Source organism: Barbus barbus, assembly GCF_936440315.1.
Source record: "Barbus barbus genome assembly, chromosome: 40".
In the NCBI taxonomy this organism is placed as follows: Eukaryota; Metazoa; Chordata; class Actinopteri; order Cypriniformes; family Cyprinidae; genus Barbus; species Barbus barbus.
The window spans coordinates 14,702,893-14,721,713 of record NC_136718.1 but is presented as its reverse complement, the minus strand read 5'-3'; the positions used below and the strand labels follow the sequence as shown (position 1 = coordinate 14,721,713).

Below are 18,821 nucleotides of genomic sequence, written 5' to 3'. Positions count from 1 at the left end.
ATAATTATCTGGTGGATTACATTGTAAAGCTATCTTTATATTATCATCTTGCTAAACAAACAGCAAAATCACACTCCTAAGAATTACGCTCAGTCAATGAAATTAAACTACGGTCTTTCACTCTTTACACTATTTGTAAAGAGATATGATTTCATCATTTAAGTTTAAATATAAAATTTACTTTTAAGTTTGTAAGTACTTTAAAGTAAAATGTTTTACTTTCACACAAATACGTTTTTTGTTTTTTTTATTTTGAGCTACGTAATTTAAACAAATTTTCACAGTCAATTATTTTTTTACACTACTGGTCCAACTAACACTATACTGGCTGAATTAAGATTTTACAAATGTTTTTGAAGGAAGTCTCTTTCAGTAATATTAAACAGTAATATTATGAAATATTATTAGAATAAAAAGCTATCTTCTATTTTTAATATACTGTAAAAATATAATTTATTACTGTGATTGCAAAGCTGAATTTTCAGCAGTCTTCATTGTCACACGATCTTTTAGAAATCATTCTAACATGCTGATTTACTGCTCAATACACATTTCTTATTATCAATGCTGAAAATATTTGTAGTAAGAAATTAATACTTTCATTCAGCAAGGATGCATTAGCCTACATTAATCATAAGTGACAAAAAAGGCATTTATAATGTTACAAAAGATTTCAAATATGCTGTTCTTTTGAACTGCCTATTGATCAAAGAATCCTGAGAAAAAGCTTCCTCAAATATCAAGCAGCAAAAATGGTTTCCAAAACTTATAATAATAAGAGCCATTAACAGCAATTGACAATAATATCTGAGCACCAACACAGCACATTAGAATGATTTACAACCCGAATTCCAGAAATGTTGGGACATTTTTTAAATTTGAGAGAGGCAAAGTTTCTCAGAAGTAAAGATGGGCAGAGGCTCTCCAATCTGTGAAAGAGTGCGTAAAAATGACTGTGGAATACTTTAAAAACAACATTCCTCAACGTCAAATTGCAAAGGCTTTGCAAATCTCATCATCTACAATGCATAACATCATCAAAAGATTCAGAGAAACTGGAGAAATCTTTGTGCGTAAGGGACAAGGCCGAAGACCTTTGTTGGATGCCCATGGTCTTCGGGCCCTTAGATGACACTGCATCACTCATCATTCTGTCATTGACATTACTAAATGGGCCCAGGAATACTTCCAGAAACCACTGTCGGTAAACACAATCCGCCGTGCCATCTGCAGATGCCAACTAAAGCTCTATCATGCAAAAAGGAAGCCATATGTGAACATGGTCCAGAAGCGCCGTCGTGTCCTGTGGGCCAAGGCTCATTTAAAATGGACTGTTTCAAAGTGGAAAAGTGTTCTATGGTCAGACGAGTCCAAATTTGACATTCTTGTTAGAAATCACGGATGCCATGTCCTCCGGGCTAAAGAGGAGCAAGACCTTCCAGCGTGTTATCAGCGTTCAGTTCAAAAGCCAGCATCTCTGATGGTATGGCGGTGCATAAGTGCATGCGGTATGGGCAGCTTGCCTGTTTTGGAAGGCACTATGAACGCTGAAAGGTAAATAAAGGTTTTAGAGCAACATATACTCCCCTCCAGATGACGTGTATTTCAGCAAGACAATGCAAAACCACATACTGCAGCTATTACAACAGCATGCCTTTGTAGTAGAAGAGTCCAGATGCTGAATTGGCCTGCCTGCAGTCCAGATCTTTTACCTATAGAGAACATTTGGTGCATCATTAAACAAAAAAACCTCAAAGACGACCACGAACTCTTCAGCAGCTGGAAATATATATCAGGCAAGAATGGGACCAAATTCCAACACCAAAACTCCAGAAACTCATAATCTCAGTGCCCAGACGTCTTCAAACTGTTTTGAAAAAAGATGCTACACCATCGTAAACATGCCCTCGTCCCAATATTTTGAGACCTGAAAATTTGAAATGAGCTCATTTTGTGCATAAAATTGTAAAATTTCTCAGTTTAAACATTTGTTGCTATCTATGTTCTATTGTGAATAAAATATTGGCTCATGTGGTTTGAAAGTCTTTGTTTTCATTTTATTCAAATTTAAAAAACGTCCCAACAATTCCAGAATTCAGGTTGTATGAACGTGAATATCAGAATCCTCTACACTCATTATATGGTCTTACTGAGATATTAAGTTGACAATGGCTATTTTCTTGGTTTATTGTATAGTTCTTGTTGTTGGCATTTTTGTCTGGTTCGGTTCCTGTTTGGGAACATGCAAAGCAGATCACATCCTGTTTAAATTGAGATGGTCAAAAAAAAGATTTATTGATTTAATTGTTGATTAGTACATTAAATGTAAGCTTAGAAATTATTATAATTTTTGCATTATACTTCTGCACTTTTTAATTTGCACTTGGCATTGTGGAGAGTGAATATCATTGGCTATTATGACAAATTGCTTGCTATGATCCTCATTTGCAAGATGTTTTGAAATAAAGCGCCATTTAAATGACTAAATATACATACTGAAAAGAGTAAAACTGCTCATAGAACTACTTTGTAAATCATTTCACAATAAATGATCTACTGTTTTTCGCTTTTTCATTTAGGCCTAGTGTAACCACAAGGAGGCAGTAAAGCGTCAGAAATCACAGACTGCTGGTATGAGCATATATGCCTCTGAACTCTAAGACCCTAATAAATAGTACTACATGTTCTTTACACATATGCTTTGCAAAATCCATTTTACCTCCAGCTATTATTTGTGTTCACCTTAAAATTCATGCACAGCAGCAAGAATTTTTGCAAGCTTGACACATGCATGTCACTTCCACGTTTAATGCATCTAATGAGCATCCAGCTGGCAATCTTTAAAGTCTCTTTTCTGTCCAATACATAAAACCGTCCCAAATGCTGAAGTTCTAGCAGAGCCCTACTATAGGGTGTGGCATTGTGTAAAGAGCAGACAGACGGGTTTCAAGTACGGTGGTAGTAGAGAGAGAGAGGTTTTTTTTACTGCTAGAGACTGTTATGTAAGGAGGGAGAGTCTTCCCACCTCCCCTCTCTGTTTTTGTTTTTCTCAATGAGCCAGGCTCTCCCTGACGCAGGCCCCTGAGCCTGTCCACTAGGCCCCTTTCCTGGAAACAGAGCCTGGCAGGGGCCACTCAGGGGCAGGTTTGGGGGGGGGGTGATTGTGGGAGGGGGTCTCCTTCCCCTTCCTGCAAATCACATGGCTCCAGACTTACAGAAACCTCAGATTTGGTCAATCTGGGCAAAGCTCTCGTTGAGCATGTTTTAGGGTCATTGAGTGCATGGACCGTAAGTCACTGAGGGTGGGGACAGGATTAAGTAGCTTATATCCTGTTCACTGATTATTGATATGTACAAAGAACCTGAAGACTGAATGAATCCTTAAGATATCTCAGGATTTCAGCACTGAAAAAACCCATGTCCATATGTTGCGATTCGGTAGACTGTTTTACGTGCATCTTTTTAAAAATATTTTATTTACAGTTATTATATTTAATGCAAGACAAGTGTTATTATATAAACCTGTATTATTAGTTCTTTATATTATTATTCTAAAACAAATATATATATATTCGGTTTTTTATAATTATTATAATTATTAGTAGTAGTAGTTAGTAGTTACTGCATTTTAATGCAGCACCCTTCAAATGTTTTAAATTATAATTTTTGAATGTTTTTGAAAAAGGTCTCGTATGCTCTCCAAGGCTGCATTTATTTGGTCAAAAATACAGTAAAAACAGTAATACTGTTAACTATTATTATAATTTGAAATAGCTGTTTCCCATTTATATTTTAAAATGTTATTCATTCTTGGTAAAGCTGAATTACTCCAGTATTCAGTGTCACATGATCCTTCAGAAATCAGTCTAATATGCTGATTTAGTGCTTAGTTAATATCAGTAATTACTGGTGCTCAATTATTAAATGTTCTTGTTAGTATCAATGTTAAAAACAATGTTTTTTTTCTACTATTTTTTATTTTTAGGATTCTTTGTAAAATAGAAAGTAAACAGAATTGATTATTTATTTATTATGTTATTTACATAGTGTATCATGGCTTTATTTCAGCATTTATAACAATAATAAATGTTTCTTGAGCATCAAATCAGCATATTAGAATGATTTCTGAAGTAACGGCTGCTGACAATTCAGCTTCATCATCAGGAATAAATTCTTAAAATATATTAAGATTAACAGTTACTTTAAATTGTGGTAATATTTTACAATATTACTTTTTTTTTTTTACTGTATTTTAGATCAAATAAATGCAGTCTTTGTGAGCATAAGAAACTTTTTTCAAAAACGTTTCACAAACAACTGCCAGCTTTTGCATGGTAGCGTATATTTATAATAAACTGAAAGCATCTGATCAGTATGTTGAAGAGCTTGACAGTTTTCTTGTTTGTTTGTCTTGAAATGTACAACACAGATGCTTGAGTGTTAAGGAACAGGTTCTAATTTCACTCCCTCCTTGTTCAAGGCACCAATCCAGAATTGTAACCTTATAAAAACACAGAAATTAGGTTGCCCTTTTGGGTTAGGGCAGGTTCTAGGATTACCATTTTGGTTTAACTTTTTGGAGGCAGGTACAACTCCACAATGGTACCTACAGATTTACAAAAGGGATCTACTTGGCTCAAGAAGATATTTGAGAGGAAAGTTGTTAAAGTAATTGTCCCAAAAAAGTAAATTTTGCTTAGCCTGATGGTGAGTACATTTTATCCAAGATGCATGAGTTTGTTTCTTCATTGGAACAGATTTGGAAAAAAAATAGCATTACATCACTTGCTCAACAGTGGATCCTCTGCAGTGAATGGGTGCCGTAAAAATGAGAATTCAAATAGCTAATTAAAAACATCACAATAATAATCCACATTACCTTTAAACCAATTAGGAGTCACTAATCCAGTGATATCCAGTGAAAGTATATCCCCTTTTATCCTCCCATTTCAAAATCTAATACATTTTAAATGTTTTCACTTTTAAACCATGCTTGCCTTGACCTGTGCATATTTCTCTTCTGATTATCAGCTGTTTGATCCCTTATTCTGACGGCACCCATTCACTGTAGAGGATCCATTGGTGAGCAAGTGATGTAACATTAAATTTCTCCAAATCTATTCAAAAGAAGAAAACTCGTCTTGCATCACCTGAGGGTGAGAACATTTAACACTTTTATATTTTTGGGTGAACTATTCCTTTAAGAGCCAAATTCTTTGCACACACTTTTGCTCTTTACGTACTGTAAATTTAAATAATGAAATGAGTAAAGGAATTAGGTTCATGCTTTTCTCTTGTGAAAACAAATTACACAAAAAGGACAAACTGTTACAGAAGTAGGGCTCGGACAGAGATTAATTGACAGGTATTTATTGACAAATAGCAGAGCAACAAGGAGTGAGACAGGTAAGTGGTTATCCTGGAGGTCTTCGGTAATCTGGAGAAGTGTTAACTTGAGTATCTTCGGTTGACAGGAAACTTGGAACACGAACTGAACACACACCTCACCAAGATGGCAGACTGGGACAGAACACAGGGGCAGAATGACTAGGGATCGCTGGAGAACACAGTCGGGAAAAGACACTGCAGGTAAATCAACAAGGAGGTAAGTAGTAGGCATAGAGCTGTGATAGCTATGGCAGTCCTCTTCGCATGAGGTGTGTGTATTTATGGCATGGCTAATGAGTGGTTTCAGTGATGTGCAGGTGCGTGTGATCAGTACTCAGGTGAGGGAGTGCGCTGTGATTGGCTGGTGACAGAGCCTGGCAGATCTGTGACACATACTTTAATCATTAGAATTTAATTAAGAAAAGCCACCATAAATGCCTTTTATGATTACTTGCACCTTGAGTGACTGTCTTTTACACCAGCTTCTTTGCTGTAACTATTATTTCAATATTAAATCATTTTACAGAGATATCTCAGCTCGCCTTGTGTAAATCAAGATAAAGCTTCATTAACAATGTCTTTTCATCTCTCAATTTTGACCTCTATGGAATGTTTAGTCAACAGGATAAACAAGGGACGCTGTATACAGCAAGGAAGAGGTGTTAAAACTTCCGTAACAAACGCTTTGGTAACACTACAGTTTACAGGGAGTTCTTACTATTAACTTATTAGCATGCTTATTGGCATATTAGCATATTGGCTGTTTATTAGTACTTATAAAGCACATATTGATGCCTTATTCTGCATTACCATATTTTAGATCCCTTTATCCTACCCCATACCTAAACTTAACTCAGCAATACCTTACTAACTATTAATAAAAAATAAGCAGCAAATTAGGATTTTATTGAGGTAAAAGTTGTAGTTAATAGTTATATGACAATGAGTCCCCAAACTAAAGTGTGACCAAAGCTTTCATTTACACTGGCTGAAAATTGTAGTTATAAAAAAAGCTAATTTTGTTGCTATTTATGTAGCGGAATTTATTATTTTACCAATAAAAGCATATTTTAATGTTTTATCTTCTTTTAAAATAAATGTTTGAAATAGCATGTTTTGATATTATAATGCATTGTAAACAGAATGGCTTTTTTTGTGATTCCATGCCTTCCGCTGCAGAGTTGCAAGAAAAAAAAAAAAAAAAAGCAGAACATGGAGCTCTCCCGCTTACACTTATTTTTGTCACGTATCTGACATCTGCACAACTTCCACATTTCTAAAACTAGGAATGTAAACAGTGGTACCATTCTTGTTTATGTCTTGGTTTTGTGGTATAGAATTGGTCCCATTTGGGAACAGTCAGGAATAGATCTCCAACATAGGAGTTCTGGCCAGTAGCTACTCAGACCTCAGACTCGTAAAAACTATGCCTGTTATCCTTTTATCACTTACATTTACTATCCTCTACCTTTGTTCCTATGATTAAAAGAAAGAAAATGGATAGAAACACAGAATGTAGAAAAATAGAATGAAGGAGCATAGCTTTCATTTCTCACTGATGCTAAACAATAATTAATTAAATCATTAAGTCATTAAATTAACACCTATCTGGGTTGTGTAAGGCATTATACAGGGCAATTAAGTTTTCATAATTCAGAAATTATGTATATATATTTTTTTCACACAGCTGTCCACTGCAGTTTTACAACGATGCTTTTTCTGACCAACTGTTTCATAACATGACGTGAAATATTATCAAAGCAAACAAGGTCTTATAACATGGTTTGTGAAGGTTGATTATTTTGTTCATTTTTAATTATGTTAAAGTTTAATAACCTTATTAATGAATCGATTTTAGTGATGTCATACTCCAAGTATTTTACATTAAACTTGCATTAATTCGAGCAAATAAAACACAATATTTAACACCCAATAAATATACATAAACGACTTTGAATAATAATTTAATAACTTGACTGTGCTCTAATTTATTTATTTGTTAATGAACACACTAAAATGCCACTTTATGAATCATTGTCTTATAATTTTACGTTTTTTTTGGCACAGAATCTGCAGGTTACTCGAATTCTGCAATGATAACACAGATATTTTGAACTGATCAGTATATAGCCTTAATTAATCCACTTTATCATCATCACAACTACAATGATGTTGAGGAGGCTCAGTAGAAAAATGATTAGGTGGATCAGGTGTGATGCATTTTTAAAACCTGAGATTTTTTCAAATATTACCCGTTCAATCGCATTACTCATTTCCTTTGCAATTTCCTCATTATTAAATTAGCATTCCGCCACTGCAATTTAGATTTAACACGACCGCTTCTGACTACTGATTCGCGACAAAACCAGCACTGGAATGTTTTCGGTGTGGAGTGTGCAGAACAGAAGAATGCTTCAGCTACTCCCACTTCCTGCAGATCCAATCCGAAACAACCAGCTGTTTCAAGGCGCCCCTGCGAGTCCGTCCGAAGCAAAACAACACGCGGAAAAACATAAAAATCATCAGTTATCGTCTACTTTCGCGTCTTATCGTCTTAAATTTGACTTCTGAGCGAATTGGTCGTGTCATTTAAAAAAATACTATTTTGGATATAGCCCAGCTACGGGGTTGTTTATCTGTAGTAAGGGGAACTTGAAACCGTCCTTGCCCCATGTCCTCGGTTGTTTTTCTTCTTTCGCCTGGATTCTCCATGTTGTTGGAGAAAAAGTGAAGGCTTTACCTAGACTCGAGGGGGCTATGGATAAATATACAAGCGATAAAGTAAACCGAGACGCGAAGCCTAGAAATTAATAGATAAGAGAAAACAAAACAAAGTGGCATGCCCCTCCCATGTGGAAGATAATAGAAGGCGGGAATAAATAAATATCAAAATATTTTGTCGCCGTAGGTTTGAGATATTTTTGCGCGAACGGAAATTATTCATTTCAAGCCTCGCTAGCTTTTAATGCCACTAAATGCGGACCGACTGTTTGTCGCTGGAAAAGGTCGGTTGGACGTTGAGGGCTGTGCGTTTGTTAGATGGAAAGTTCTATCATCACTCAAGTGCAGAGAGAGGATTCTCGGTTGTCTTCGAAAACAGGTAGGCAACGCTCTCACATGCTAACGTTGATGTTTTAGCGCTGTCAACTCTTTCTGGTCACATATTCTCTGTCTGGCGTTATCGCGTCGCGCTGTTCGAACGTGTTCGACGCTCGCGCTGTGACAGTTATTTGTCAAATCGAGCTGACTGACATGTCACGGTCGCGAGCGGAATTCGTTCAGTTTAAACCGTTTAAATTTAACGAATTCCGCTCCGCACGGCGACATGTTTTGTGTATAGTTTAATAAAGAGGAATACATGTTTAACTTATTTTACCACGTACATGCTTTGCTGTTGCAGTAAGGCATTGCTGAATGTTTACGTAACGTTAATGTTTTTTTTTTCAGACGACGTGTAGAAAACGTTGACGTTGTTCTCTCTGTAATGTTTTTTTCTTTTTATTTGGGCTCATTGGGGTATAATAATAAAGTATGTATTATTTATCGTTCCTTTACACGATAGATGTGATTCTGATGTTATTTAAACATGTAACCAATCCGACCGAGTTCATTCGTGTTGCGTGTTGTTTCCTCTTTTGTCGACGATCGTTTGGTTAACGGATAATTTGAATGACATGTTGTTTTGAGCTTATGCAGATTGTGTTGCCAAAACATTTTCTGTTTAATCGACTTCCCTACACTAGCACATCTCACACTCCTACCGAAGTAAAACTACACAAAACATCGAGTTGAAATGTAGAAAAACATCGGGGTAATGGAGAGCGCAAGGTGCCGCGCTGGAATGCACAACACGCCCCTCAGCACACGCCCTCCATCTGCCGCGCGACGCTACGATTACACGAGCTAACCTTACGCTTAATGAAGGCCTTATCTAGACGTTTAACGAGGAAAGGCCACATTGTTATGCGGAAAATTACATAGTAATCATTTTGAAACCCCTTATATACTACCTGTCGGGCTCACTGTTTTGACGCGCAGTTCGTACCGGTGTTTATCGCGACTCTTGTAAATATGCGCTTATTACAGATCTGACTCTAAAACGATATAAACACCGGTCGTACTACTATGGCCGTACTTCACTGATGTCAATTAGGGTATTATTTCAGATGTTTACGATCTCTGGATTAGTGAATTACGAGCAGCCATAATGTTGGGAAAATAGCCAAGCCCAGTCTGCACAATTTCCTTGAAGACCCCTTGAACTCAGTTTGTACTCGCTGGCATAAAGTGTGCAGTTTTTAGTTTGTGGCTATAACAGCAAACACTCTCAGAAATGATGGTGTTTGGGATGTGCATATATGTATGTAAGATAATAATATTTGAAGGTTAAATCAGTTTACCAGTATAGTTTAAAACGTGCTGATTAGCTTCTAAGACATACACTTTGTATTTATGATGGTTTGAAAATCATTTTATACCATTTTATGCAAATATACAGACTAAGTCTGAAACTATCAAGTGGTGTAACCCAGTAAAAAGTACTGAAATAGTTTCTTTTCAGGCAGCATGTGAGTGTACTAAATTCAAAAACATTTTCAAAGATGTTTTTCAAGGTAAAAATATAATGAATTTGAGTCATAAATATAAAAAAATGCTTAAAAAGGTCAAAAATGCATATATAATGTATTTTTAAAGAAACTAAATGGCTATAATTCACACTTGTCAGGGTCTAAAAGGGTCCTTGGTATCTTGACATGACAACAAAATGGCTTCCTGCTTGTTATGCCACACTGACTTTGATTTGTCTGTCAGCATTTTTTCAAATATTATTATTTTTAAGAAACCATAACAAATATTTATTTACAATTACTACCAATTGTTTTTTCAAGAATGTAATCCTTTTAATGAAATTATTTTTACACAGCTACGCTATGTAGACATTTTTGATCTTAAACTTCACAATAAAATATCAAAATAATGTTAATTCATATAAATCATTCAGCATTTATTAAAGTGTTTTTGAGCAATTTAATAGATCTGTACAAGTCACGGCATTGACCCCTAAACCATATACCAAATGCTGAGAATGTCTGCAATGTTTATGTGAAGTTTTGTATATCTTTGCTATATAACCTTGTGGAATTAGATTAAATGAGTTTGTAGAATAAATTGGTATTCGCATCAAGCAAGGATTCAATTTTAGAAATTTATAATGTAGACAGTTATGTCTCATTTTGTCATTAGCTGAATATCCATCGGTATCCAGCTGTGGTTTAGTTTAATGTACATCATAACATCAAAATGCAATTCATAAAGAGAGGCAATAAAAGCAATGCTTAGTTTAAATATGAAGGTTATCCAGTACGGATGTTTTTCAGCAACGGATACTGAAGCTGATATGTAGAGATAAGGCTGACAGCCTGCCTATATAAAGCCAATATATACAGTACATAAAGCAAATTAATGATAGCAAATTAGACATACAGAAAATTGCAGTTATATATTAAATATTTGAAATAAAAAAATATGCACTCAGGTAGAAGATAATCTGAAAATCATCAAATAAAAAAATATTAAATCAGACGTGATGATCACTTAAGTCACTATATGTGTGAATTTTCAGTGAATTTTCATTCTAAGAATATTTTTTTAATCAGATACACAATTTTGAGAGACTTGAATGCATTGGAATCATGTTTAGATTAGTGCTCAGACAGCAATCTGAATGCCTGAAAAATAGCTTCCATATGTATTGATAATACGATATGTGTAAAACTGGTTTGAGCAAATCTAAGACATTTAGTCTAGGAAAACATTGCTGCTGTTAAACCAGAGTTTTCTGATCTTCACCTATTAGATACATGCAACACAACTGAGAGAAACAAATAATAAGACCTTGTTGTTTTCTTAACAGATGCCTTAGACTCCTGTTACACACAATTCCTGTTACAAACCCTTGAAACTCAAATCCGTGCTTGCCATTTAATTCACCTTGGAGATCTTTATAATCTAGAAAAATAGATGACAATTCACTGAGGATGAAATTATAAGGTTTCTTTTATTCAGCAGTTAAACAGTTTTTTGGTAAATTGATTAAAAAGCACACACACACAATCTCATTGGATTAGGTCTGAGCAGAAGTGTAATAGCTAGAAACCCTGACCACTTAAAAGCTTCTAGCAGAACCTTTGACGGTCCTTAACAAAACACCCTTTCCAGTCCGCTCTAAATGCTCAGCAGTATCGCTCCATCCTCGTGTCAAAAATGTTTTCAAGAAAGTGCATTTGAATTCATGGATACACTTTCCTTGTACTCCATTTCCTGAGTCTTTTTGTTAAGCAGGGCGTTATCAGCGAGTGTACAGATGGGCAAATACAGCACAGAGTAAATGATGACGAAGGAGGCCATTTTCTCTCATCCTCCCTCTGCTGTACATGCTGCTCGTATGTTACATAAGATGATTCCTATGGCTACATAAGCTCCCATTGGGAACCAGAGGGGGCAAAGATGCCTGGGATCAGCCCCTGTTCATCATCACGGTCAATTTCTTTAGCTGAGAAAAAAAAAAAAGAGTAGTACTGAAGTTACATCACCATAGCAATAAAAAACAGATTGTAATCATTGCATGGCGCACTTTCATGCTGCGAGAGTTTTTGTGTCCATTTTTCTTCTTCTTGGGAATCTCAACAGGCATGTCTGAACAAAATCATGTTTCACTTAGATTCAGATATTTGCAAGGAAAAGTATGCAGAAGCCCCCTAAATATGCTAGGAGCCCCTTGGTAATGCACAACAAAGCCCTCTACAGATGTCGTGTTACAAAACAGCTCTTATTTCTGTGGCTACAAGACTTTAGGTCTTGTTTCTGCCAGACTCTCCTGTGATGAAATGGCAGGAGCCGTGTGTGAGTGCGTTAGAGTGTGTGTATGTTTTGCTCCGAAGGTACAGCTGAAATGCGTGGGTTTCCCGCCCTCTGAGATTATATAACATATACCAGCCGTGGCCAGCAGTCTCATTTAAAACAGATTTTCTGTTTCTTTACAACGTGTGCCATCTCTGGAGAGGGGCGACTGAGCATTTGGTCATTTTGATGTTGATAGGTGCCGTATTTACTGACGAAAACATACATTTCATTCCAGTGCTCTGAATTATTTAAGAGCTCGGTCAAGCCTCAGTGGTGCATTTGATGCAGATGTATCTAGCTGACTGGCAAACGTGAATTTAAGTTTCTGTTTGTCATCTATCGGAGACTAAAGTGGTTCATTTGAAAATATTTATTAACATTTACTAATGCGCTCTGGGTGGGGTTTGACAGTAGCACTTAGTGGGATTCAAGTGGGATTGTTTATAAACCACGCAACATGAGCCTTTTTATGCTACGTTTATGCAATACAATTATCAGCGGGACTAATATATGCAAATTATGCTTTTTGAGAAAATTGCTTTATTGTGTTCAAACAGATCAGGTGAATAAAAGCTCGCCTCAGAAACCTGGGAGTAGGAATATCTTCAAAAAGCTCATCTGTTGCCTTCGAGCTCAAGATGCCCAACTGCCAACATCACCTACCCATGATGCCTTGCTAGCGCCTGAGGACAATGGGACCATTGCCAAAGTATTATAGTAACCATTAATCAACACTGTCACTCTTTTGTTCTAGTTTATTTTGTATCATTGAAACATGAAACAAATAAAGAAAGAAACATTTTAAGGATTAACTAGAAGTAACAGCCCATCGTTAAATTGTCATTTCACAAAAAAAAAAAGTAAATTAACAACTGTACATTGTCAAATTGTTTTATTAAGAAAATATTACTATGTATAAAATAACTATTTTAATATTATTTCAAGTGTGTGTGTGGCTACTAAAAATAAAAATTTTCCATATGAAATTATAATTATGTATTATAATCTGGATGTGTAAAATTAAATATACTGTTTAGACAATGAAGGGGCAATGCAATTTTTCTTTTGGTCGTTTGACTGAGTTACAAGCCCACATGATTAGGAAATAAAAAATATTGATCTGTTACGTCTTATCTGTAGATACCAGGAGAGTGTCTACTGCCAGCAGTGACCTCTCAGGACCAGGGGAAGATCTGTGTGGTCATAGATCTGGATGAAACACTGGTGCATAGCTCCTTTAAGGTACACCCAAGTTATTAACAGTGGTTGATATTGTAAATTTGTCATTTTAAGGAGCTTCAAACTGTAACTAAGAATAGGTGCATATAGTAAATATTAGCTGTACAGTAATTATTGTATGTAAACAATTATTTGCATGCAAACAGCTGCGTTAATAACCGTTAATAACTGTGTTTTAACCGTATCCACATTGTGTTTTTGTAGCCAATAAGCAATGCAGATTTCATTGTGCCTGTGGAGATTGAGGGGACCACACACCAGGTGAGATCTGATAAATGTTTGTGTATGTGAGAAACAGCAGTAATCCCCTGCCAGTGCGCACTGACTTGAATTGTGCAGGACTTGGGCCTGAGGAGAGAGTGGAGATGTTGTTGTATATTTAAAAGTGAATGATGAGCCCCATCTGCTGGACTGATGTGAGAACAACACTTCAGATTGTGACATCCCAGCACATTAATTCATTTATTTTTCTCAAAAAAATTTGAGATGAACACAACAACAAGCAGTACAGCCAGAATATTTTTTCTTATAGTTTTTAAAACTAGGAGATTGAATTTGCATTAAAACCTTTGTTTCTCGTCAACTTTTCACAGAAAATCTGCATTTGGCCTCTGCCTGGTTCAAGTAATCCAGGATAGGTTAGTTCCCACTAGTACGGCCTATTCTTGGTTACTTGTTTCAGGAGGAGGCTATGAGCGACAACACTAGATGGACCTACAGAGCATTTTGTGATTCACTTTATATACAGAATGTTGCAACTATAAAGACTCTACATTTGAATGGTAAATTAAAATCATTAGTCACATAAACAACAACGAACCCATCTGTGTTTTAGGTGTATGTGTTGAAGAGGCCGTACGTGGATGAGTTTCTCCAGAGGATGGGAGAACTGTTTGAATGTGTTCTGTTCACTGCTAGCCTTGCTAAGGTATTCAGACATCACATTTCATTGGGAGCTTTGGGAAATAGAATTATTATTATTATTATATTCCTCACTAGTGCTGGTCAGTTAGTGTTATAGAGCTATGCTTCTGTAGTGTTAGATTTATTTTCTTCTCCAGTAACAAAGTTTCCTTAACCCATCCCTCCTTGTCCTCATTCATGGCGGTGTTAGTATGCAGACCCTGTGACTGACCTGCTGGATCAGTGTGGCGTGTTCCGCACACGCCTCTTCCGTGAATCTTGCGTCTTCTATCAAGGCTGCTATGTTAAAGACCTGAGTCGCCTCGGCCGTGAGCTCCACAAAACCCTGATCCTGGACAACTCCCCTGCCTCCTACATCTTCCACCCCGAGAATGCTGTGGGTTTCACTGTCCTGTCGCTATTTAGCTTTTTTGTTAAAGCCTGCCTTTTAGATTTTCCCTCTTGCTATTTAAAGGGTTAGTTCACCCAAAAATGAAAATTCTGTTATTAGTTAGTGCCATGCTGTTCCAAACTTGTAAAACCTTTGTTAATCTTTGGAACACAAATTAAGATGCTTTTAATTCAATCTGAGTGCTTTCTGACCCTGCATAGGCCCAGAAAGGTAGTAAGGACATTGTCCAAGTAACATCAGTGGTTCAACCTTAATTTTAGAAGGCTACGAGACAACAAAAAAACCCTCACAGACTTCATTCAACAATTCTTCTCTTCCATGTCAGTCTCTGCTGCGCATTCATGACAGTACCACGACACACATGTGATGTTGCTGATGCAGGAGCTGGCGTTCTGACGTAGGGCCCGGATGTGTCGTGGTACTGTCGTGAATGTGCATCGAAGACTTGACACGGAAGAGAAGAAATTGTTGAATAAATTTATTTTGTTTTCTTTACGCACAAAGTATTCTCGTAGCTTCATAAAATTAAGGTTGAACCACTGATGTCACATGGACTATTTTAACAATGTCCTTACTATCTTTCTGGGCCTTGAACATGTCAGTTGCATTGCTGTGTATGCAGGGTCAGAAAGCTTACAGGTTTGGAACGACATGATGGTGAGTAATTAATGAAAGAATTTTTATTTTGGGGTGAACTAACCCTTTAACAACTACTTATTTTTGCTGTATTTGACATATCTACAGTAGGGTCCAAAAGTCTCTTATACAGTATATGTATATATACTGCCATTCAAAAGTTTGGGAACTGAATTTTTTTTAAAGAAGTCAATACTTTTTAGTCAGCAAGGATACGTTAAACTAATCAAAAATCACAGTAAAGACAATGTTATAAAATATTTCTGTTTCAAAGAAATGCTGTTCTTGTTTTGTAATGGCTACTGTAAATTTGGCTCTGCTGTTACAGGATGCGATGGCAAAAATGTAAATAAATTTTAATAGAAAAGTTATTTGTAATTGTAATAATATTTGACATTATTGAACATAAATAGCAGCACTGAGCATAAAAAAAACAAAAAAATTAAATTACACATTTTTGAACGCTAATGTATGTATTATGTGTGTTATAGAAACATTCTATATATATATATTAGTCTTATCAAATGTCATGTGTATATTAACAAATGTATAAAAGCTGAACATTTGAAATTATATTGACAAATTTTACCATGTCTTTGATTCAAATTATATTTAGAATATTTTCATTGCAGACTATTGGGCCCTACAGTATATGTAACAAATTATTGATGTACCACCATCTAAAATTATCTCCATGCTTTTAAAATACATAAACTAAAAGGAGTGGCATATAATAAATAACCTCTGTGCCTTTAACAGGTTCCTGTACTGTCCTGGTTTGATGATTCAGAGGACACTGAGCTGCTTCACCTCATCCCAGTATTTGAAGAGTTAAGTCAGGCTGATGATGTCTACAGCAGACTCGAACAACTCAGGTGTCCATAATCCCTACACCACCAGACCAGGGCAAACCTCCATGTTGTGTAGCACTGACTGCCAATCACACACGAGCGGCTCATATGACAGGAGACTCCGCCTTCTGACCTGAAAACAAACACGAAAGCTCATAATTCTGCTCAGCACAAAGTATATGCGGTTCTGCTACAAGGTTTGAGGACCTTAAACAGTTTGAACAGAAGCCAGCTTTGTCTCAGTCGTCGAGCTTGAATTTTGCAATAACAATTTACAGATTTTATATTCCTTTTTCACTTTTCTATTTTTTGTTATTAGCATTTTTTTTACATTTAAAATGACATTATTTGGGAGATTAAAACAGGGCAGGTCATCCGTAATCTGCAATTATGTTATACAGCTCAGCAAATAACATAAAGCACAATAAACTTTCAGGCCAGTCTTTCTATGCAAAGTCCTACCTGAACTCAACCTCACACTTTTTAATCTTCAACATTCATATTCATACTTTAAAGAAAAACTAGTGTTTCTAATGTATTCCAGATTCAGGCGAAAAATGCCACAGGAATACACATCGTCTTATCCAACATGCCATGCATATGTTTTCCATAAATGCAAATGTGACATCAAGCCCTCATTCATCCTTGTTTCCGATTAGTCTTATTACTTTACACAAGGCCTTGTTTAAACGGCAGGTTTTTTTTACTGTTGCTGAGGTGTGTTAAGGCATTACATAAAAATACATGTTTTCAACACTGTTTTATGTGAATTACAACTACATGCTTATCTTGACACTTCCTGTATTCAATCTTAAAGTGGCCTTATGTCTGCTTCAAGTGTACATGATGGGGTTTTATGATACGCGAGAGGCAGAATTAACACCACAGAATGAACCAAAGAGATTTATCTTGTTCAGTAATGGTCTTTCTCTCTGCTGTATTTATGCAGGCAATTACTTGTACTGTCATCTATGTGTATATTTGGTTGAACTTGAATTGTCCATCTTTGTATGATACTGTCTGTCGACACAGACCACACGCTCCACCTCTGTATTTCATCTTATATTATTTAAACATGATCATGTTTTTATAAGTTGTTTTTACTGTAGCACAAATATTCAAAATGGCCATGTTTTATAAAAAAAAGGGGGCAGATTATTGTCTTTTGTTTTAAAAAAAATGCCCTGAAAAGATTTGTTGCCACGTTTTTGACTTTTGTATTTGCAACAATAAATTTTTCTGTGAAACATTTAAATGTTGTCTGCGTATTGTCTTACAGATCCACTGTAAGCTATTATTAATAGTAATAACCTTACACAGTTGGGCAAAAAAGTATTTAGTCAGCCACCAATTGTGCAAGTTCTCCCACTTAAAAAGATGAGAGAGGCCTGTAATTTTCATCATAGGTACACTTCAACTATGAGAGACAGAATGGGAGGAAAGAATCCAGGAAATCACATTGTAGGATTTCTAATGAATTAATTTGCAAATTATGGTGGAAAATAAGTATTTGGTCAATAACAAAAGTTCATCAACTCAGGATTCTTTCTCCTCCAAACACGACGAGTTGAGTTTTTACCAAAAAGTTATATTTTGGTTTCATCTGACCATATGACATTCTCCCAATCCTCTTCTGGATCATCCAAATGCTCTCTAGCAAACTTCAGACGGGCCTGGATATGTACTGGCTTAAGCAGGGGGACACGTCTGGCACTGCAGGATTTGAGTCCCTGGCGGCGTAGTGTGTTACTGATGGTAGCCTTTGTTACTTTGGTCCCAGCTCTCTGCAGGTCATTCACTAGGTCCCCCCGTGTGGTTCTGGGATTTTTGCTCACCGTTCTTGTGATCATTTTGACCCCACGGAGTGAGATCTTGCGTGGAGCCCCAGATCGAGGGAGATTATCAGTGGTCTTGTATGTCTTCCATTTTCTAATAATTGCTCCCACAGTTGATTTCTTCACACCAAGCTGCTTGCCTATTGCAGATTCAGTCTTCCCAGCCTGGTGCAGGTCTACAATTTTGTTTCTGGTGTCCTTCGACAGCTCTTTGGTCTTGGCCATAGTGGAGTTTGGAGTGTGACTGTTTGAGGTTGTGGACGATAAGATGAGTTCAAACAGGTGCCATTAATACAGGTAACGAGTGGAGGACAGAGGAGCCTCTTAAAGAAGTTACCAGAAATCTTGCTTGTAAGGAATTTACCAATTAATTCATTAGAAATCCTACAATGTGATTTCCTGGATTCTTTCCCCCCATTCTGTCTCTCATAGTTGAAGTGTACCTATGATGAAAATTACAGGCCTCTCTCATATTTTTAAGTGGGAGAACTTGCACAATTGGTGGCTGACTAAATACTTTTTTGCCCAACTGTACATAGCTGCACAGAATTCAAACAGCATGTAAATAACATTCCAATTCAAGACACATCCACATCTGAATGATGAAACACCACAAAACAAGCATTCAGATTCCTTGGCCTAAAATAACATTCA

The 18,821-nt window shown here is 36.3% G+C and overlaps 1 protein-coding gene across 1 annotated transcript; it reads left to right on the top strand.

The window, feature by feature from the left end:
- Nucleotides 1-7,817: 7,817 nt before the first annotated feature.
- On the top strand, nucleotides 7,818-17,585 carry LOC306859306 (carboxy-terminal domain RNA polymerase II polypeptide A small phosphatase 2-like). The gene is made up of 7 exons (XM_079400283.1): nucleotides 7,818-8,488; nucleotides 12,849-13,000; nucleotides 13,432-13,533; nucleotides 13,735-13,791; nucleotides 14,366-14,458; nucleotides 14,645-14,830; nucleotides 16,241-17,585. The coding sequence occupies exons 1-7, from the start codon at nucleotides 8,428-8,430 to the stop codon at nucleotides 16,364-16,366; spliced, it is 777 nt and encodes a 258-aa protein (XP_079256409.1). The 5' UTR covers nucleotides 7,818-8,427; the 3' UTR covers nucleotides 16,367-17,585.
- Nucleotides 17,586-18,821: the final 1,236 nt, after the last annotated feature.